This window comes from Schistosoma mansoni (genome assembly GCF_000237925.1).
Source record: "Schistosoma mansoni, WGS project CABG00000000 data, chromosome 3 unplaced supercontig 0124, strain Puerto Rico, whole genome shotgun sequence".
NCBI lineage: Eukaryota > Metazoa > Platyhelminthes > Trematoda > Strigeidida > Schistosomatidae > Schistosoma > Schistosoma mansoni.
This window is the reverse complement of record NW_017386010.1, coordinates 805451-829717: the sequence shown is the minus strand read 5'-3', so window position 1 is coordinate 829717 and position 24267 is coordinate 805451. Positions and strand designations below refer to the sequence as shown.

At 32.6% G+C, this 24267-nt stretch overlaps 1 protein-coding gene across 1 annotated transcript in view; it reads left to right on the top strand.

Annotated features, from left to right (window-relative positions):
- Positions 1-24267, top strand: part of Smp_138100 (hypothetical protein) — a gene marked incomplete at its 3' end in the record, with an annotated part of 87411 nt that overhangs the window by 26319 nt on the left and 36825 nt on the right. The window contains exons 5-9 of the mRNA XM_018791273.1: positions 8117-8156; positions 14919-15607; positions 18267-18339; positions 20451-20526; positions 20640-20696. Coding sequence (XP_018645550.1) covers positions 8117-8156; positions 14919-15607; positions 18267-18339; positions 20451-20526; positions 20640-20696 — 935 coding nt within the window. The remainder of the gene's footprint in view (positions 1-8116; positions 8157-14918; positions 15608-18266; positions 18340-20450; positions 20527-20639; positions 20697-24267) is intronic.

Sequence of the window (24267 nt, the reverse complement as noted above, 5' to 3'; positions counted from 1 at the left end):
GGCAAAACATAATGCTTCATCAAAAAAAGCCTGAAATCTGCAGTCTTAAAGGAACTTATTCTTGATTTGAAATGCAAACACGCACAGTTCTGTTTACTAAATAAGCTGTAGACCAAACTTTGAATTGTTATTAACCTAACTATAAGTGGCATCAAATTAGTTAGTAAATAGATCAGTTGTCGGGCGTGTATTTATCAAATTAACATGAACACAAAAAAGTCAACGTTTGTTAAGGATATTTGTAAGTTCCATTGTTCTTGAATCTTATTAGTAAGGAATACACATAGATCAAACACGTTTAATGCCTTCATGAACACAGGTGTTCGATAGTTATCTTGATTTTGTTCTTACCTTTCTGTCTTCATAATCTGCTCTGAAGAACTGAATGACTGTTTCACCTTAGGATGAGTCTCCTTAGAACCTTCAGGTCTCTCGACGAACTTTTTAATGTTTAGATCCCTTAACGAGAATCTGGTAGGTGAATACTACCGAGAAGTCACATACTAGAAAAAAAATACCTGTTGGGTGCCTCCCAGTTTTCAGTGAATATTTAAATTGTAATGTAATAAATATATTGTTTTTAAATAAATTTATTACAGATGAACACAGTTGGAAAATACCGATTTATTGTTTAATACTAAATTACAGAATATCTTCGTGGAATATGAGAACCTGACATTAAATATTTCATTTGCAAGCCTTCCATCAATTGTCTTTTACAAACTTCATCGTTCCTTCATTCCTGTTGTTATTAAAACTATTCTCTGTCCCCGTTCTCTTCGGTTCGATCTTCTTAATCTTTCGCTGCCAGGCATTCCACTTCTGATGGGTGTTATATACTACTTATGTTGACAGATATAAGTAGCATACACCACATTTGTCTACCCTTTAAACAGTCACTCTTGCAGTGGTTCTGCTCACCGCGTTACCTTCTCATTTGCCACAGTCTGCGCCACGATCTCCGTCAAAATATCAAGTCCTTCAGTACGCTGACCTCTGTAGCAATGTCGACCAGCCGGGCCATTCAAATCCGATATCCGCCCAGCATTTACTTACTTATGTCTGTCAACATAAGTAGCATACACCATAAATTTGATAATAAAAAGAGTATGCACACTAGACAACTACACAAACTTATCATGTTGCTAAAAATAAAATTAATTAAAGCTTTTAAATGTACAATGTTCATGCATTTTCTACCCCTTATTTACTTGTTTAACAATTCAATCTCAATTCTTTACCATTTTGTGGGTGGGATTTCCTCTCGCCAAATTATTCAAATTTATTGTCATGTACATATTTGACTAAAACATATTGCTACACAATTGCTAATATACTGATTTTAATTAATAAAATCTATATAATTCACATTACAACTACTGTTGTTACAATTTAGACTCTTGAATAAACCAATAAATTTTATCACCTTGTATTCATGAGATTACAAGACCATGTGAAGAAACTTTGATTTTAATTAGTTAGTGTTAGAATTGAAAAGGCTTTAAGATTAACTTATAATTATTTTTGTTATATCAATAAAGTTAAAATATCTCCCATATTTTGTTACTACTTAGATCAGATATCTTACCGTATGTTGATTGATAATAGGTTGCCGGAGGTAATCAGTAGTAAACCCTGGCAATGAGCTTTGTGCTGGTTAGCACTTGTCAGAAGCTCACACACTCAGTCTTCAGAGGAATGGTGCCATTCTGTGAAGTTTGAACCTACATCTCTCAGTTTTGCAGTGACCAATGACATATTTATCTAGCCTTTAGTGCTAATCGAATCTTATCTAGAATGTTGCTACATGGTCACTAGCCAAGGTGACCTAACATCACAAAGGTGAGTACCAACTAGTAGAAAACCTAAGTTCAAGGTACCGTTCTGACTAACTCTAACCACCTAAAATAAAAGCGCAGTCCACACAACTTTCAGTTACTTAAGCTAGCGATCATATTTCAACTTGACTGATATGAAATCGATCAGCAGTGAAGTGCTAGGAAGAAAAATATTACATTGGTCCTTAATATAAGTAATCAATTAATTTTAAAGTCGTCCGGTATTTTTAAAATCATTCATGACCTTCAGGTCTAGACTATATAAAATTTGTTTTGGATATTTTTTCATATAGGTGTTTCTGTTAAGTGATGATAGACCCTGACTCAATATTCTTTAATTTGAGAAGATCGATCAATAACTTTTTAATCTTTTTTAACATCAGAAAAACACTTCCTTCAGACGACTATCTATTTTAACATGTCGTGTGGCGTAATGTGTTTAATGATTCATTACGAAACTACGGTTGACTTAGCCACATCACCTAATGCATATTAAATGAATCTCATAACTAATCACCCAAAACAAATGAGATATTTTAGTTGTGCAAATGAAATCCTCAATCTGTTAAAAATAAATGCATTTCATCAAGATTGTTTATACTCATTTTTCTCTATTTATTGAGTTCAGAAGCTTCATTGGGACAAAACCAACCTACACTATCGTTTACCATATAGACTGACTGTCCTAGAAACCTTAATCAATAAGATACTGTTTATAACAAGAATATTAAAACCTTTTCATAATAAAATTAGATTTTTTTTAAAGGGAACATTTTAACACATTACACTGTGGCTTGTAATAGAATCAAACTAGAGCGTTTCACCATATTTGATCTCATCACTTAGAAATAGCTGGATTCTAGTGTTAATGTTCACATTGAGAATACACCTTCAATTCTATCACGTTTAAACACCAACGGGTTAGCTACTAAGCTACTAAGTTTAGAAACTCACAAGCATTTTCATGGAGATGGTATCCAAAAACACTAATATGTCGTGTCCTAGGTAGGAGGAAATGAACACCCTGATTTCCACTGCTAGGGATAATTCAAAGACACACTAAAATGTTGTGTATACCATCAATATCGAGATGCCAACTCATGGTACACATATAACTACAAAACGTGACTAAATGAAGTTCTAAGTACCGACAGCTGTGAGGTACTAAACTTAACAAATTTTAAAACAGTTTTTGTAATGCAAATTTTCTGCTACATAATTTGAAGAATCTTAAAACAGGTTGATAAAATCAACGATTCTTTTAATCGATTTTGGTTTAAATCATTTTATTCCCATCAACTGGTTATGTTGTATCATGTTTTATAAATAAATTTGTGTACTAAGGAAAAAATTGATTGACTGTTAGTGGCAGAGTGTATAGTGAAAGTAAGAACTAAAGAACATTTAAACAAAAATAATTAATTCGCAGAAATGTCAAACTGGAACATTCATCGAATTAAATTCAGTAATTTAACCTTTATATCTAAAGCCGAAATACAACTAAGCTTGTCACAGGCAATATATACCCTCATTTTCACTTTGAATGAAGTCTATTGACTCGGATCCGTGAAGATTTTAATCGTTCTCAGAATGTACTTAAAGTAGTTGATTATCTGTAAAAAGCAGTCGGTTGGAAACCTTTCATACTAACTGCCAGTTGACAGTCAACAAGGTTTACCTGTCATCATTAGGAGACTTTTATCTTTGATGAGATTTAAAAACGTCATTTAAAAATACACTGAGTTATTCGGGTTACAATTGATCTTTCGCTGAACTGAAAATTTTCTGACGAAGTACTGTGTTAAATTTGTCATCATTACTACAGGTAGTTATGATATGATTTTGTACAATTTTAAGTCTACTATCATACTAAGGAACTGATATCACTGAAAACTAAGTATTATTGAACAGTCATACTGTAGTGTGGTCTACTTATATCCATATAAGTAGTATATGCTATGGTCAGACATAGAATGTATTTTGGCAGAAGACCGATAAGGAAAGAACTGAAATGAAGCGCGATCGGTAGGAAAATGTATGAACAATGGAATTAGAGAAGATGAAGTGATATTTACAGAAGGAACAGTGAAGATTGAGACAAGTGATTGTTATTTTGCAACTTGACTGTTTACTGTATGGTTAACAGATTTTAGTGAGATAGTCTGTAATTGTGCTTAAATACAATCGATTGTCCCCAACTAGTGTTTTGTTCACTACAATACGTCTTGTTTAATTATTTATTATCAAATTACACTCACAATACTGTGAAGAGTCGAACCGAGGATCATTCAATCAACTGAAAGTACGTGCAATACTTTGAGGTAACTAAACTAGGAATAAACAATTATTCAACATTTTCACTTATAAACAACATTTCAAGTGACATTGGTTATCGATAACCTACATAATGTACCATCATTATTATTGATTAATACACAACACGTTTGTATCAATACATTAATTTAAACTTAGTATGGTTTGCTTGAATTTTCCCATTAATGTCTAGGACTGCAACTGATCAGTCTCTAACTGGTATATTTGCATACTGTTCGTATTGCCTCGATATAGCCTAAATTCAAAAGCATTATAAGCAAAGATGGATAGTGGCTAGCAGTAGAATCCAAAATGCGCGTTTCATCCTATTTGGATGCAGGTATATCCAGATGACGAGTCCCAAATAGGATGAAACGCAAGTCCTGAATTCCACTGCAAGCCACTATCCATCTTTGTTTACCATGCTTGTGAATATATTAATTTGTTTATTGTATAGAGTTCAATGTGTTTTTTTTTTCAAATTCATATACTACTTACATACCATATAGTGTAAAATGAATTTAATTGTTTGATATTTTAGAAATGAGATTCTTATCTATTGTTTATTTACTTAGTATTGAACATTAAGATTAATATTCCTTTTGTCTTTTTATCATTTTTGTTTACAGATGAATCATCAAGAGAATCAAACAGGGTATGTCTTTTGACTTTTAAAAAAACAACAACACCAATAACAATAACAGAGGAGACACAAACATGATATTGGTTGTTTAGTTTACATATTTTGTTGTTGTTGTTGTTTTGTTGCAAACTAACTGTTATAATCGATGATAGTTTTTTGATTGATAATATGGAATGAATTAGATAGGTACAAAATATCAAACTTATTCTAGTATATTCAATTGAATGAATTTAAGATTTGATTGATGTATAAGTTCATAAGTGAAATGTAAATTTGGTTTATTTCTTGACTATTAACTTTTGAATTATAAACTTGAAACGTACTTAATAGTATCATCAGTGTTCACACTGATGAACAAAATGTTCTAATGTATATTTAATTCAGAAGGGGTTTTGTGGAAATGTCAGTATTTTTCAAAGTTGAAATCATGAGTCGATTGAAGCTAGACCACCATGGAAAACCTGAAAGCACTGGACGGCCGTTTCATTCTATTATGGGACTCCTCAACAGTGCGCATCCACGATATATATATTTATATATGTATATTTAATTACTGAACTGCTAGTAAATTAAAATAAATATTTACTCTGGAGGGTTTATGGAGATTGTTGAGAATCAAAGAGCACTGAACGGCTGTTTTGTCAGTACTGTAAGATAGTTAGACATTATTATGAAGTGATTAAACGTGGACTTGTAAATCATCGAATACTGACTCAATGGTTCAAAGACTAAGTGTTCGTGGAGAGATATGAAAGTTCTGGCTTCGACCTCTGATATGGTCATAAATATTCCCTGCTAAGGAGTCCTATGCTCTAGAAAAATAGCTTTCAAGTGCCATGATAAAAACTATAAAATTTGACAAGTTCGACAAACTCTCAATACTGAAAAATTACTACCTTTATGTATATTTATTAAGAATAAGCTTACATAAAATAACTATCATTTAAACTATCCAGTGAAGTTTACTTCTCTTATTAACAAAAGTAATGAAGCAGTAAATCAGGGGTTACATGAAGTAAAAACTTGTCTATTTTGAGATAGATATGTTTATAAGCATACCACTGTGTAAAATAAATTCATTCGAAATAACAAGTATTATTTATAGTAATGCTACTGATACCGGTGTATAAATGGTGAGTAACTAGATGAAATAGTTTTTTTTGGAATAGCATCAACTCAAAATAAATTAAATGTCAACTATTTCGATCACCCTACTATTTTGGGTTCCTATAATAATTTTTTTTCTTTTTTTTCAATTATAATCTTTCTACTTGACTGGTAACTTGTCTGGTTTCAAATGATTTGTACTTGTTTCTATTATACTTCATTGTTATCAACCCAATACTAAATGAGTCATTGAGCACTAATGATTTGCATCGTTTCTTTAGAAAAGAAAAATCTCAGCAACTAATCCTTATTTTAATTTGGAATGGTTTGGATTATGCTGTTGTTTCTATTGAGGACTGCATTTTAATCAGCATTGGTTGGAATTTAAGTAACTTGAGCGGATCCTCTTAACGAAACAAATATGATATTTTTACTTCACAGAAAACCCGACATTTCCTAAGACAATTAGTCAACTTTTACTAATAATATTCATGAATTCCTTGACAAAGTCTTCTAAAGCAAGGAAAAGCGTGAAAACATCTCACCCAACCGGTATAGAATAGAAACGTTTCAGAAATATATTGGGAAAACTACAAATTATGTTTCATAGCTTCAGTGGATAAATACTAGTTTTGTTATTAAATTTGGTGTGCATTCAGGAGCTTCGAAAAACTGCAAATCACTCGTAACCGTTAAAACAAGCCCTTTATTTTTCGTACATTAAGTAGACCTTCGAGTTCTACTTAGCACCTTTTCTTTACCATTCAGAGCTGAAGTTAGGTAGTATTTGGAGAATTCAATAAATGTTTAAGAACTTAGCATAAAACATTTGATCAGCTGGCACACCGACTTTTGGCGTTAAAATTTTCATTATATCTACAACTAATAGAAATGTCTTAGATGAAGATGACACAGTTTAAGAAAACTAATTGCACATCGGGTAATGATTTCATGCGAGAATAGTTGGTAATAACTCCTGGCATAAATGTGCTTTGTCTTCAGTTTTTCACACTACATCAGCATTATGATGTGAAGTATGAAATATATGAATACCACGATACTAAAAGCATGTGATAATAAAAATAGAACAGAAATAAATAGTAAGTTCTCAGACGAAGTATTAACTTCATGGGGTTGACAAGTATGAAAAAAAAAACTCGAACTGAGGTAGCGCTGGAAAAAAACAGAGACTTGGTGAGAAAAATTAACCTACTGTTTTGTGCAAAACCACACAGTATCTTTGTACAACATGAAAGTCATACACCAAATACATCATTTGTATATCTTCCTTGAGTTATCATTTACAAACTTCTCCATTCTTTTAGTTCTGTTGTTATTCCTATTACTCTCTGTCTTCATTTCTCTTCTCTTTATCCCAATCTTTTGCCGTAAAGCATTCTAATTCTAGCTACATACTACTTATGTCTATCCGCATACGTAGCGCACACCATACTGGCCTCTCCCTTAAGAAGTCGCTCTTGGAGTTGTGTGCTCACTATACCACTTTTCTCTTTGTCACAGTTTGTGTCTCACTACCTGTCAGAATGTCGAGCCCGCCTATTGGTGGTAGTGTGTAGCGATTTTTGGATGTAGAAGACACTCACTAGAGACGTTTACTATCAACCTTGGGGTGACTGATGCCTCTTATGGAATTCAAACTGACATCGTCCAGTTTCACAGTATGAAATGTAAACACTGAGGTATTTCTACTGTTGACAACCTCCTGTGAAACTTAGATCGATTAGATTTTGTCAAGTAAATTGTAATACAGTTACTATTTCCGACCATCTCAAGCAAACTAATATCAAAAAATAGTGTCCATTAAACTAGAGGGGAAATTTCAATCTAATCTGTTAAATGTATTCATCACTAAGGACTAACAAAACATCACAATGGTTACTCCCTACGCTGGGTCATTTTTTCATAATCGACATGGTTTAACTCGATTGGTCACGCCTTCTAACAAAAATTCCAGGATATGCATTTCGAAGCTAGTCACTAGTAATCACACGACCATTATTAATATAGAGGAATTCCTGAAGACTGTTGAACATTCATGGTTTAAACCACAAACTAACGTTATCTAGACGACCATTGAAAATCGAAAGGCATTTATTGCTGGTACTGTTGTTATTAATATTAGTCAGTCAATTTATGTAAGATGATTATTCTTTTGTACTGAATTTAATTTGGTTTCTGTTTATCTTTATTCTAGTTGAATTATCCAAGCATATTCCGGCGTTCTATTACTCCAGGTTAGTAACTATAGACCTATATATGCATATATATACTCTATGTCGTGAAATGTTTTCAATTTATACAGCGAAAATATTACATTGATCCTGTCAACATTGTTATATCGATTGCTTGAGTGGGTACGTTCTTGCCCAGTTGATATATCGATTGAGTGTGCGTCCCCTGTTAATATATGAACGCCCAATTAGAGAGCAGTGATTTATCGATTTATCGATCGCCCAATGATACACAAAATCGTATGAGCAGTCTTGAGCACTTATCAGTCCGGCTTTCTGCCTAGCCCAGCCAATTAAGTCCAGAACATTAATAACAGCCTCTGAAATATGAATCATTATTCACAAAAATACTCGGTTTATATACCAATCAAACAGACTACATTGTACCATAAAATAGAAAATAACATTTGTACAAGATTTGGTCAAATGTGGCTGTGAATTGGGGGAAAAGTAATTAATAAACTGATGATAACTCAAGAATCGGATAATAATAGTTCAAAGGTCAAAATAAAGCTAATGATAAGAGGAACACGAATACGATTAGGTTAGTTACTTAACAATTACACAATTGGAAATATACATATTACATTGGTCCATAGATAGTCCTCAAAAGTTACCATTTACAATTCTCTTCGGGATACAACAAACATAATTAAGTTGTTCTTATGTATCGGTCATCAAACTATTTGTGTTGAACAATGGCATAATACGCTTTTTCTGTTTATCTATCTACATAACCAACTTCGCTAACAGTAAGTTAACCTATTTACCAATTTCAGTTTATGTACTCAACTCTGAGCAACACCTGATGTTATTGAAACAATTCGAGCGTTAAAATCTTTTGATTTAATGGTTAAAAGTAGAGTACCTAGATTGCTAAGCCATCGCTCCATAATAAAAACGCTCAGTAGTTAAATATATTTTTGTACGCATGGTCGTTCGCTCGACAATCTATATGGATGAATATGAAACTAGTCACTTAACTGAACAACCCTAGACAAATCTGTTTTCGAATAAGATATCCTAAACATTAGCCTGCTAATCAAGTATATCTTTTACGGCACTAACCATGATGTATGTATAAGGAAGAAGTTCGAATCACATTAATTGTTGTTAGGATAATGAAGTAGAAATCTTTATATATATATATATATATATATATATATATATATATATAGGTGCCAGTATGGTGTGTTACGAACCTTCATGATCATATTACAAAATTATCGTCCACAGTATCGGATACCACAAGTTTTTTTTTGAAGAAACAAAATGATGCACCTCAATAAATTGAATAGAAGTCTACAAAAATCCTAAAGATGATAAAAGATGAATCAGTTGTGTGTTGAGTTTCTGAAATATCTCAAACCATCGTTCCAAAATCCTACAACCTTTCAAAAGTACTTGAGAAGGAAATGTCCTTGAGGTCCATATTAAACATGAATAATTCATCATACTATGAAACCGCTAATTAGCTAGCGGAAATTCTAAAGCCTATTTGAAATCAGATCAACAAATATTGAACACTGGACTATTACGGCTTTGACAATTCAATTACTAATGCCAATGTAATCCCAATGAGGGCTAGGGGAATGTTCTCGGAAGACACGAATAACGAGGAACTGTCCAAAACTCCGACAGATATTCCTCAAAAAAGGTCGTCCATCCACATTTGTTGAGCGAAACATGAAAGCTGTTATAATGTAGAAGATGTCATGAGGTTTCTAAGAAAACTCTGCACATGAACAATGAGCTCAAGGGAGATAGTGCTGCAGGAATTTCGAAGAATCATCTAGCAAAATCCCTGAGGAAAACTTTTTATACCTTCGAGGTTTGCATAGTTCTTTCTGGCTGTCCCATTATTCATAGATGTGTCAAAGAAAACTTTTATCTGAGACCAGTCGATATTTATTTATAAATTCACTTACACTTATGGAGCAGGTTATAAAGGTCATACAAAGCGAGCACTTTTCAAACGCGTCTCTGAACATTATCCTGCGTGTCTTCCGGAACGTAAATGTAAATTAATCAGGAGATCATTATTAGGACATCTTGCCTCACCTGATAAAATAATCTATCGAGTCACACAATTAGGTTCGAATGGAGCACATATTAATAACTAATGCACTGTAGAAGTGCTCGCAGACGAATTCACGAGTCGATCTAAGCTAGATCGACATTGAAAACCTGGAAGCACTGAAGTGATTAGTTATCATTATCTTCACTTGTTAAGTTAATTATTCAACCTTTTCGCACTCGTCAAGTGGATAATTGTTCTTTTCATATTCAGTTTAATTTTGTTATCTCCCTTCAATTTTGGACTATCAGGAACCCTTTTTTTACACATGATATGATGTAATTTCCATCCTATTCTTAAACAGACGATGAAATTTGTAAATTAACTATGAATACCATTGTACAGTTTGAGTACATGATATTTTCGAAAAGAAAATCTTCACCACTGAATTGTTTTTATTCTTCTTCAATAACATCATAGGTTACTTTTGTTATTCAGTGTAATTATTATTCGATTTACTTCCCTATTATCTCATATTATCTCTTGTCAAACTGTACACACACCAAGAAATGATCTACACTTGAACAATGGTTGGCTAACTTTTGAAATTATTATTACTATTGTCATTGTCATACTATTATTATTGTATATAGGCTACTTGTGTTATTCTTGTATATGCATTCATAACCATTATGTTGTACCACTACAACAAGCAGGTAAACAGATTAGATTAGATCGTTTAAATTAGTAATCAGCAGGAGTTTATAAAATTCGATATATTGTGTTTTCTATCATTTGGGTTGTACACTAATGTATGTACAGACATCTAACTATAGATGTATATGTAGGTATGTATGAATGTACAATAATCACTAAAATGCCAAGCTAAATATTTGTCTTTTGTTACTAAAGATTTGCTTCCCTTCATTTTCTTCAATTATTCATTGTTTCTACTTTTTATTATAAAAAAAAAACTCTTTAGTGAAATTCGACCTAAATGGTTACATTCTGTTCTTCCAATTGTTACTATGTAATGAAATAAACAAAACTAGCTATTATAAACCCTTTTTCTCTAGTTTAAATTATACAACTCTTACTGGTGTTTTGGAACTAAAAGGATTAGGAAACTATTAACTAAACAGTATTGTGACTAGAGTGGAAATTTATGAGATAGCGGGAAAGATTTTCTACTTGAAGAGAATAATTCAACTGAAATCAAGTTCTTCAAAATGAATAGTTTAATCATGAAGTTTTCATTGTCAATTTAGATAAAGTTATCACTAGCACAAACTTTGGATAGAAGTGAAATACCAGAATTTCTCCACAAGTGAATAATAACTTTAATAAAGTGTTATGTCGGATAAACAGACTTTTCTCTTCATGAACGCCAATTAGTAATCAAACTTCACTCCATATCTCTATCGTATATACTGCGTATATCTTTCGACATAAGTAGTATGTAACACCAATTAGAGGTGTAATGCTTAGCAGAAGAAGGTTAACACAACCTCAACCATTTCATAATTCATAAGAATTCCACTTTATACCTATTTTATCCATATTGTTGGGTTGAGATCTCACGATAACTAACACTCATCACTAAGGAGTATATGTAGAGTTGATGAAATTGGTGCTTTCCGATACATTCAAATATGTATCACCCATTCAGACACCAAACTGGCTTTTTGTTGGATTGAGGTATTACCAATTGATGGATCATTCATTAGTAACTGATAATTTTTGTTTGTCTAATCCATAACGGTTTTTTTTTGTATTATTCCAATGATTGAATACTGAATGAACCACAAAAGTGAATAATCAGAAACTACACAATGTATTCTCACTCTCACCTAACTTATTCTTGATAGTCAAAAAATGAAAAGATATAAACTGTTTATAGCATTCCATCAACTCAAATGATTGTTGTCTTGTATTTATAAAGCTATGAGACAAAACGTACATTCCTACCTAGTATTATTTACATGATTAGACTATTCTAGATATGTATGAGCACTTTATCTACAGTCATATTGATTAGATTGTGTTTTAAAAAAATATTTGTTTCTGGATGAATTCAGTACTACGATAAACTGCAAGCTTATCTTCTTTTTATAAAGATTTTATTGTGAGATTCCTTGATGTCACAATAATGTTATTCATATCACTGGCTCGAGTTAGATCATTTTGTTTAAGTCTAATGTTGAATAAATAAGATAATTTTGACCTCAATGTGCGTTGTCATTATTGATAATTTTCGTAAAACTGAAACTTGGAGCATTTCACATAATGTTGTTTACTTGTATCTTCCCATTGTTATTTAGGACTGGAATTGATCAGTCTCTTGTGACTTCAGGCAATATTGGGGCACTCCGCACAGGATGCACATATGTCAACAAGAGACTGATCAATTGCAGTTCTAAACATCAATGGGAAGATACAAGTCAACAACACCATGTGAATTTGAACTTCACTCCATTGCACAAGCAGATGGCTATCAGAACTCAGTGGACGAGTGGATAACGCGATGGCGTTTGAAGTGAAAGTTACTGGGTTTGAGTCCCAGAGTGAACATCAAATCTGAGATGCAGGTATATCCAAATGACGAGTCCCAAATAGGACGAAACGCGCATCCTGGATTCCCCTGCTAGCCACTAGCCATCTTTGCTTATTTCCCGAGAAAAATTTATTTGAAAAGTTCCAAATAAAATGAAACCCAGATAGAATGTTCAATAAACTATATATCAGCAACTGATGATACTGTCACACAATTGATGTTCTCATAAACATATCGTGTTGACTTTTGTACTGGTCTATTATGGCACTTCTCTCTGTTTAGGATGCTCATTGAAACACAAAAACGGCTTGGAGAAAAAATCTCTTTACTTTAATATAACCTCTGTATAATCGTTTTTAACAGTTCTTGAATTAAACAGAATATATCCATTGAGATATAAAATAAAAAGGGTGGGTTCGGTAAATAGCTTTTTCCGGGAAACTCATTTTCACAGCTGTACAATTGCAAATAAGTGTATACTTATTTTCACAAATGATCATAATGAAAATAATTGTGGTATTAAAATTTTGCTAAACATGGTAACAGTGCAGTGAAACAAATTAAAGCATAAAAACGCCAATTTTATTTAAGGAAATTAATAATAGTGCAGTTATCAAAAGGGGTTTCGTGGAGACTTAGTATTTTCATAGTTGAAAGCGTGGGTCAATTGAAGCTAGACCACCATGGAAAACCTGGAAGCACTGGATGGCCTTTTCGTCCTATTATGAACGGTGAACGGTTGCTCAACTTCGTGGATCAGTTGAAGTTAGACATTAACACCGTTGGATGCCAGCCGGCTCAGTGGTCTATCGGTTAAGGGCTCTGGCTCGAGACTCGTAGGTCCTGGGTTCGAATCTTGCGAGTTCGGGATCGTGGATGCGCACTGTTGAGGAATCCCATAATAGGGCGAAACGGCCATCCAATGATTCCAGGTGATATAAACAAGCATAGCTTCAATTGACTCACGCTTTCAACTATGAAAATAGTGCAGTTGTTGATACCTTAAATATTTATTATGAAGATAGAAAGAAGGTTATAACTCAGAAAGGGGAGGCTCAGTGTGTATAAATAAAATCTCGAAATTGAGATGAACTGTAATCAGGAGAATCATAGAAACAGAAACAAATTAGTGAGGGGTGAATGGTCTGTATAAAAGAGGATAGAAGGAAGGCAGATGGATGTGACACAAGAAGAAAAAATTTCCAGAGATTATAATTATGTTGGGAGATGTTGTCAGAACTTTTCGTCTTCAGGATATCCATGTCTATATCACTTTTGAAATCAACATTCATATAAAGAGCTTTCTTTGGTATAGAGGTTATTTGTGCTTAAGGAGGTTTCAGTTTTATGTTCTTGTCAATAAATACCAATAGACACCCGTTTTTGATGAGTAATTTTTAAGAGGTTCAGTTCGTTATTTGTTACCTCGGGATTACAAATTCTTCGTATTTATATAGTGACAAATATAAGTAAATTCCACTTCCGATTAATAGGGTCCCGGCTGTGAAAGCTTAGTAGGTGGTCATTTCACAAGGATTTCCTGTTGACAGGTCTCATTAGTGCTTCATCGTTTTTGTCGTTTCGACATTGAGAAAGTGAATACTTTGTTTGTTTTCAACTTCTAGTGAAAAATTTATTGTCAAGCGGCAGTCATTAATTGTCTGTAGAAGATAATTCACTTCACATTACCAAGTTTAGCGAGTTTTCAATATCGCTACTATTACCGTTATTATCATTTTGAAAGATGTATGTATGTATTCGGAATTGTACAGCTTTGAAATAAATTTTACGAAGACAGAATTCTTCACTGAATCAATCTTTATTATTTTTTTGAATTTATTGAGACTTACTTCTGGTTTTTAAACAAGCACTTTAGTTGCTATGTCTATTTATTGGATCGAGAACTGTAATATTTATTACATAACAGTTAATTTATAGTATAGTGGTCAAGAGGTTAGGTGTTCGAGTGTGAGACCGATAGGTCCTGGGTTCGGTTGTCGCGAGGCGGACCGTGGATGCGCACTACTGAGGAGTCTCACAGTAGGACGAAACGGCCGTACAGTGCTTCCAGGTTTTCTATGGTGCTCTATCTTCAACTGACTCATGAACTGAACTATTAATATTATAGTATAGTCTTTTAGTTAAAGATAAAATTAATATTTTACACTTTTCCTTTTTTTCCTTTAATTTTTAGTTACATTTGATAATCGTTGTTCATTCATCACTACACCTAATCAGCCTGAGTATAATTTGAATTTTATTAATCAATCACTTACTGGTACTCAGTCGACCCCACCGACATCACGTTTAATTAATGATAAACCGTACAGATATGATGCTTATATACCATGCGAAGAAATAAATAAACTTTCATTTCTTGGTGAAAATTACGCCCACTTAAATTCTGATCAATTTAAATCTGCTAGTCTTAATGAATTATGCTATTCAAGAGTTATGCAGCCTGTTACTACAACTACTAATATCAATACTACTACTAGTAGTAATAACATCGTCAGTCCAAATACTAGTAAACGTTGGTTAGCACAAAATCGATATAGTATGAAATCTCCACCAGCTGATATTTTCAACAGTAGCATACAAGAATCAGGTAGAATAAATCTACTTCCACCACAGTATGGTAGTAGTTATCATCAACATATTTACAATAATTCACGTACACGATCACCAATACCACTTCAATGGTATCCGTACACAAGAAATAATTTTATTGATGGTGGACAAACATCAGCAGATTGTCAGTTGAATGGAAGTGTTAATTTATTCAATTCATCGGGTGAATGTGATTCACCATCTTCAGGAAGATGTACAACTGTACAGGATACCCATTTGTACACATCAAGAAATAAATCAAATTTATCTAATGTAAATAAAGTGCAATTTTGTTTGTTTGTTTTTCATGTTTATTTAAATACTTTGATGGATAATTAATCTTGTTGATTTTTAAATGAATTGCAATTTAATATGTTTGATATGTGGATAACGATGGAAATCGGGGCACGGATTTCATTCGATTTTAGACTAGCCATTTGGGCGTAAATGTATGTCAGTCTTTATATTCACAAAAAAACTCTAAGAACTTATCAGGAGATTGTATGTGTTTGAGTAATGGCTGAATGATGTTATTGGCCCCACTAAATCGATCATTACAAAAATTATAAGTCTTCATATTAAGCTTCCTTTGTTCAAATATGTGCGTACCTACAAAAGATTGTTTTAACGTCAACAAACATACGACCGAATCTACTTTGTATTTGTAATTAAACAGAATTTCTTCAATAAATTCATTTAGCTAAATTACTCTTTCAATATACTTAAGTATATAAAAAGGACTAGGTAAACTGATGATAAATTAGAAACAAGAAAAAATGGCGTTCGAATCGAAAGGTACTGGGTTCGAGTCCCAGAGTGAACATCAACTCACATGCAGGTAAATCCAGCTGACGAGTCCCAAATAGGACGAAACGCGCGTCCTGGATTCCACTGCTAGCTACTATCCATCTTTGCTTATAAAAATTGCACATTTATCTTGTCCTATTACAGAACTCCTCAGCATTGCTTATCAACAACCTCAATTCGGATTGAAACTAGAATCTTCTTAACCTAATTACTGATGATAGTTGAAAAATGTATTTATATTGGCCTAACATTCAGTAAACCTTTTATCGCAGATATTTAAATGTTCTTATTTTGCTGTATAAAATCATCAATCAGTAAATGATACATAATTGAATCGTGCGCTAAACCTTACATTTATTAACCCTGTTTTACTTAGATCCAGATAGCTAAATAGTGTTGTTTACTCATCATGCGATAACCCAACTTGTGCACATTTATTTAGTAGATAATGCTTTTACAATAAATAGGAGTGGATTCCTAGTCGCGGAAAGTAACGTGTGGAGTTTGTGATCAACATGACTAATTGTCAATTACAACAGCTCATACATTCGTATGATTTTTTTTCACCAATCATTATTTTGTACCAACTAACCTCTGTTTGTTATTTTTTCTTGTTTCTCTGAATCAAATTACCACAGAATCTGCCTAGTAGTTATCCGAGTATTAGTATTAGTAGTAGTAGTGGTAGTAATAGTAGTAGTAGCAGTAATAGTAGTAGTAGCAGTAATAGTAGTAGTAGTAGTAGCAGTGGTAGTAGTAGTAGTGAGAGTAGTAGTAGTAGCAATAGTAGTAGTAGTATTGAGAGTAGTAGTAGTAGCAATAGTAGTAGTAGCGGTACTAGCTGTAATGATAATATATTGGTAGTAATAGTTATATTAATATTGACAGATTTATTACTGGTTGTAGCAGTAGTAGTATTAGTGTTAGTATCAGTAGTAATGGTACTAGTATTGTTAGTAATGTTAATAGTAATAGTAGCAGTAACAGAAGAAATAGTAATCTTTTTTAGTGCAGTGTTAGTAGAAGTGCTAGTAGTAGGATTTGGATTTATATCAATTATATCGAGTTGTTTCGCTAGTTCATATTTTCTTAATCAACTACAACAACACAGACCATTTATATGATTCTTTCCTAAAACCTCTCACCTGATTTTATTACGTATATCTCCGATACGATGTAGTTTGAAGAATATATCCAATGTTTCTTTCTTCACTGTGTTTTCAATCATCTATGCACAATTTACAAATGATGATGATTATTATTATTCTGATCTAACTGCTGTTTAATTAATGACAACATGTCATTTCAAGTCACAAGATAAAATCAATCACTGTACTAATTGTACATGAGAACATGTTGAATATTTAAAAATTCTCTGATTCGTAAACACATTTTTCTGATTTACTGTAACTGCTTTTTACGTAAAATTTTCAATAAATCATTTTCATTTGGAAATGTACAGATTCTTCAAATGTGTTTTTTTTTTAGTGTTACTGATTATTTATTTGTAGCATTAATTTATCAAACTATTCAATTCTGAATAACTAGTTAGTATTATAAGTCTTTTACATGGGAAAGTAAAACGTGTAGCATATTATACAAACTCATCGTTGAACTTATGAAGTCGACTAAATGAATCAAAATCGATGACTTTCAGGCGCTGGTTTCTGGATTACAACTCTGAATCATTTACTTTACTATCAATTAGTCAGTCATAATCAATGAAGCACGTGGCGCACATATTCACTGGTCCAAGTTGCCGCAGCATATTGATAAAATGAGATAAAATTATCAAGGCAAATGAGGATAGTGGAGGTAGTAACAATATCAGTAGTAGTAGAAAACGCTAGGGATTACCAATATAATGATTCAAAAAAAGAGTAAGATAGCTTGATAACTTAAGATCCAGTGGAATAACCAAACAATGAGTGCGTCTATGCGATTGTGATCGATTCTAAACATATCCTTAGACCACTTATAACGATATTCATGTGAAGTAGAAGTATATAAACCTACAAAAATGTGCATTTTTCTATATCGTTTAAAATTTCCCCTGTAATTCATATTTTACATTATACTGACATAGCATTTGTGCTTTTTTCCTGACAAAAATTAACCAATTCAGGCCTTCTCTTCTTCTCCTTCTGATCAACAACATCATATGAAGACGGTAAACAATTCGACAAATATTTTAAAAGGTAAGCTAAAATATTTTCCTACATAGTGAATTTTTATTCCATTCTGTAAAAAGGTTTTAAAGAGTACTTATTTTCAAAATTAGGTGCTTGAATAGGTCAATAATGATGTTTCTGATCGAGACTTTGGAGAAGGTGTAGTTAAGGTTCAAATCCTAAAAGATAGTGTACAAATGAGTTGGTTTCACAGAAACAGTAGATAGCGAACTAAACTAATGACAGTATTTATAGCAGAACAATCTATATTGGAGAATAATTAAACAGAGGAACAAGGAGTATTGAGCAGATATTTCGTCCTTTTGTTGATTAATTATTCTTAAATAGTATATACTTATGACACTTTTTAAATAATAATGATATATATATATATATGCGGTTAACTGACATTTGAAGAAGAAGAGACTAAGAAGCTTTATAAGCAAAGATGGATGGTGGTTAGCAGTGGAATCCAGAACGCGCGTTTCGTCCTGTTTGAGACTCGTCGGCTGGATGTACCTGTATCTCGTATTTGATGTTCAATCTGGAGCTCGAACACAGTACCGTTCGCTTCAGACGCCATCGCGTTATCCACTTAGCTACTGAGTCCTGATAACCACCTGCTTATAAAGCTTCTAAATTCAGGCAATATCGAGGCAGTCCGCACAGGATGCATATATGCCAACAAGAAACTGATCAATTACAGTCCTAATTAACAATGAGAAAATACAAGTAAACAACACCATGTGAATTCAGAAGAGACTAAGATTTACATGATACACAGAAGAAGATAAAACTTATGGCAAATGTAAATTTTATTCATCTAAAAACATATTGACCGGTTATTAGTTGAAACCATTCCGTTATACTGACGTTTGACAATTAGTCTATGTAAATCATAAATAACTGAAAATATTTTAATTATAAAGTGAATTTTACACTAAATTAGTATTAAACGTATAAACCAAGTTATGTTAAATGAATATTACATTAGATTAACTCTTATGGAATTGATGTCATGGATACATATATCACGTTAATTATTGCATGCAAACAACGTTATTGGATATAAAAATACAACTAACGAGACTATTTGCTATGCGTCTTTGAATTATCTTCAATCAAGAAAGTCTCATTGGACTATCTTAGTTTCTAGCTGTTTATACCGGAAATGATGTGTAAAAGTATAGAGTTGTATTTCTTTAGTATGGTATAGTGTAAAGACTATTGAAGTTTATAGCTTTACATTTTAAACTGAATTTAGATAAGAACTTGTTGTGTACTTACTAGGATCCAACTTTGATAGTTAATTTCAGGAGTTCTAGACAAAAATCGTGACCACTATAATTAACCATATCAAGCATTAGTTAGATACTATCGTTGGGAAAGGATAAAAGTTCTGTAATATTGTAAATTGAATGAATTTAGAAATACAAGTAACTGGACGCTAATTCAATTATATCAAGGTTAGGCGGCCTCATAGATATCTGAATGTCTTGAGCTAGATTCCCAGTTAGTTCGTTGAAATGAATTTCTAAGCAGTCTCATACTAGCACAAAACACAAAACCAGTACTTCCTGGTTTGTAATCCTTATCTAATTAAAATTATCCTTTGATATAAGACTATATTGTCTGTCCATAGTCAACATTACAGTTAAATGTGCTTCTCTGTAAATTTTCTAAACGTTTCAGCCTAATGATGATATTTTTCACCAAAACTTTCATTCAGAAATCATCTTAGAAAATTCAAAATTCAATTCTTTATATTCTACAAAATTGTCAAAACCACTTCATAGTTGAAATCATTAGTCAATTGAAGCTAGACCACCATGGAAAACCTGGAAGCACTGGATGGCCGTTTCGTCCTATTATGGGACTCCTCAACAGTGCGCATCCACGATCCCGCACCCGCGAGATTCGAATCCAGTACCTACCAGTCTCGCGCGCGAACACTTAACCGATAGACCACTGAGCCGGCTGGCATCCAACGGTGTTAATGTCTAACTTCAACTGATCTACTTGATTTAGAACGAGTATTAATTATTTTTTCAGTTCATGTTTAAACATTAAATTTTTTATGTCTGTTTATTCTCTTCTTTTTTCTTTCTATATTCATTTCCGGATTTCTTATGGTGTAGATGAAAAAAGTTTATCACTTTCAAAATCTACCCTTAATGGAAAGAATCAATTAAAGAGATTGAATATTGAACGAGCGTAAGTTCAATGAATTTATAAATATCCATAAAGTAAAATATAATCATTCATTTTATTTTATCTTTGGTTTACCTATCAGTATGTTGCTATGTTGATTTGATTTATTCCTCTAGATATGGTAAAGGTTGGCGAAGTATTACTATACCTTCTAGTCCAAGTCTTATTGATGTGTAAGTGTTGGCTGATAATATGTGTGTACATATAAATACACATTTATAATTATATATAGCACTAAAAACGCACAAACAGAATTCTTACGACTTATCAATAAACCTGATTAAATAAATATGGTATATAAATATGCACCCATCCACACAAAACGCTGTCATATGTACATCACAAACCTTTTTTCTATCCAGATAACTATTGGAAATCAAGGAGTATTTGACAGGTGTTTTTTCTTGTTACACAATTCCTCAATAGTACGTATCCATGACTATGTCAATAACTGAATTCAGAACTTTCGGATGTATCAGAGATCTTTCAGATCATATAGTTTCGATCCAACTTCAATCAATTTATGGTAGTTAGCAATCTCCGATAGCTTATTTTGTTAACAATAACCATGTATTTACTAGTGACTAGCTTCTAGACCATTTCCTGAAGTTCTAGGAAGAAGTCATTAACAGTGAGTTTTAAGAATGACGACGTAAGACAGTTATAACTGATGACAATGTATGTTAGAAGAGTACCACCAAAAAGTAGTTGAATTAAGTAATGTAAGCCATTACTAGTAATAGTTAACTAGTGTAATGAGGAAACTGCTCACTCCGAAGACTTAGATTTTTGGATTTTAGCTTTGAATATACTCAAAGCACTAGGTAAATATTAAAAAAATCTTTATCTACTTAAATGGTTAGAATATATATCCTGTACATCCAACCACTGCCTATCTCGATGCTTGGTGTTTGTTATAATGGTAGTACGCTGGGAGTAACTTGTCAGCAGCCAAACTAAGTCGAGGCATTAAATCAGGAATTCTTTCACTGTTAAGTTAGGTCATGTCCGTGAGTAAAAACCATTTGGTTCGATCCAGACATCATCCTAAATGATGTTTGATAAGGCTCAGTATTGGTCACAATGGCACAGATGCATCCACTTTTTATTTTATCTTACATCTTGAATTTCAAAATTATTTTGTACCTTCCGTTATGCTAATTGATTCATTACCCTCGAATTATTCTCTACATATCTACTGTCACTGAATCTGCTATTTCATCTTGTTGTACTGATATAATGTAACAACTTGAATTGATCCACAAATATATATACATATCAGGCTCTTTGTTACTTACGACTAACTGACTTCAATAAGTACCATTGATGATGTAAATTCACAATCTTCTTGAGATTTAAATAATTTTCATTGATGAAATTCATTTTCATAATTGAAATCATGAGTCAATTGAAGCTAGACCACCATGGAAAACCTGGAAGCACTGGACGGCTGTTTCGTCCTATTATGGGACTCCTCAACAGTGCGCATCCACGATCCCGCACTCGCGAGATTCGAACTCAGGACCTACCAGTCTCGCACCAGAGCACTTAACTAGTCTAGCTTTAATTGACTCATGATTTTAACCAAATAAAATTACTAAAATCTCCACGAAACCCCTTCTGAAATTCATTTCACCAGATGTAAATAAATTCGCTACAAATTGAAAAATCTCTATTTCCATTATAACACTGTTGTTTGTTTCATTTAATTTTCATTACTATACACTATCACTGATCATTTCACAATTTATAATTGTCATGATCTTTTTTTAATATTCTGTGCTTTTATTGTTTCTTTTGATGAATTTCATACTTGTTGCACTATCTGTATTTCATTGAGATCGAATTATGTTTTTACGTATTTTATACACTGAAACAATTTGTGTACATTTTATGAAATATTTGTGGATCCAGTCAGTCGGTCAGTTACAACGTAGGACCAGGCACATATATACATCGGTCCAAGTTGCCATACTTTGTTAGCACAACAAGATGAACACCGGATTCATAGAAGTAGTTAATTTAGTGGTGGTAGTATATAAAAGAAAGGTTGTATAGAAAGATATAGTATAGGAAGGAAGGCAGATATGAAGCAATCTTAATCTCAAGGTTTAAGGGAAGATAAAGAGTGTATACACATACGCCATTGTGATCGATTCTGAGCCATGTCATCCCGAGTCTTCAACCATTGGTTACGATAGTCACGCGGACCTCAACCAAATAGTCTGCATCTACCAACCTGACTTAGACTAGAAGTTAGTGACCACAAAGGAAAACCTGGTGGTCTAGCTTCAATTGATTCATGCTTTCAACTATGAAAAAACGTATAATAAAGTTATGGTTAAAAGTAGAACTCAAAGCATATATATGTTTTAAAAAAGTGGCAATTTTTCACCGATGGAAATTTTTTTTCTTGCCGATATCATTTTTGTAAGCTGTATTTATTTATGTATGACCTTATAGACATTTACATAATTTAGATGTTAAACAGTTGTAAGCAACTGTCTTTAATCAATATGTCGTTCTAATGTTGGTGCTCATTAGCAAGGTACACCTTCGAACCGTAGGAAATCGATGTTCCTTAATGACGGTAGTTAACTACGTATCAATGTGTCTCGGTCAAATATTTAACTAATTTTTTTATTACTACAGTTTAATGATTTGGTAATTAGTGGTTTTCAGAATAATAAGCATATTGTAAGTATCTATGATTTGTTCTATGTAGATAGTAATCAGATTACTACACACTTATATATCAAATCACCAAACATTCGAACTAAGCAGGATTCATAGTTGGCAATACAGACTGTTATTGAAAATCCGCAAGCGCTGGGCAATTGTTTCATTCCAATACGTGATTATCCGGTAGCGCATATCTAAAAAATCAATTAGCGACCGAACCCGACACCTTCATACCTCATGGTAAGCGTTCGAAATTTATACCGCTGTGACGAGGCTCAACGGTTTACACTTCTAAATTCAATCAAATTGCGATACTACCAACTTCGAACTTCATTGGTAAATGGCTGCCTCATATTAGACGTAGTTGAACTTTAGTGGTCACGGCTTCCCAGTGGAATTTCGGCGATTATCTTTCAGAACTAACTACTAGTAAACAAAATTTTTATTTAAGAACTGCGTAGATCCTAATAATTCTTTTCATAATCCAACTCTCTGATCTACTTTACTGATAATAACTTGTCGTTATGTTGTTATTATTATTTATTATTTTCCCTGTCTGTGGTTTGTCACTGACAAATTTTTCCATTTTTGCTAATCTGGAACTTAATAATTTAAAGCCTATTTATTCTTTACTCATTATTATTAGTATTATTGTATCTGTCATTGTTAGTGAATTTTATAATTACCTTATCGAATTAGGCTATACATACATATTCTTAAAACATATGTTAATTTATCCGATAATTAAATAATTCAGTCTATCCCATTTTTAGTCAATTCACTCCATATATATATATATATATATATATATATATATATATATATATATATATATATATATTATCAGAAGGGATTTTGTGGAGATTTCAGTATTTTCATAGTTGAAAGCATGAGTCAATTGGAGCCAGACCATCAAGGAAAACCTGGAAGCACTGAACGGCCGTTTCATCAGATATACATTAATACTAACTTTCTCAATATGTAACATACTTACAAAAATAAAAACATTATATACATATCTATGAAATATAAGAATAAAAAGTTAAAAAAGTGACATATATA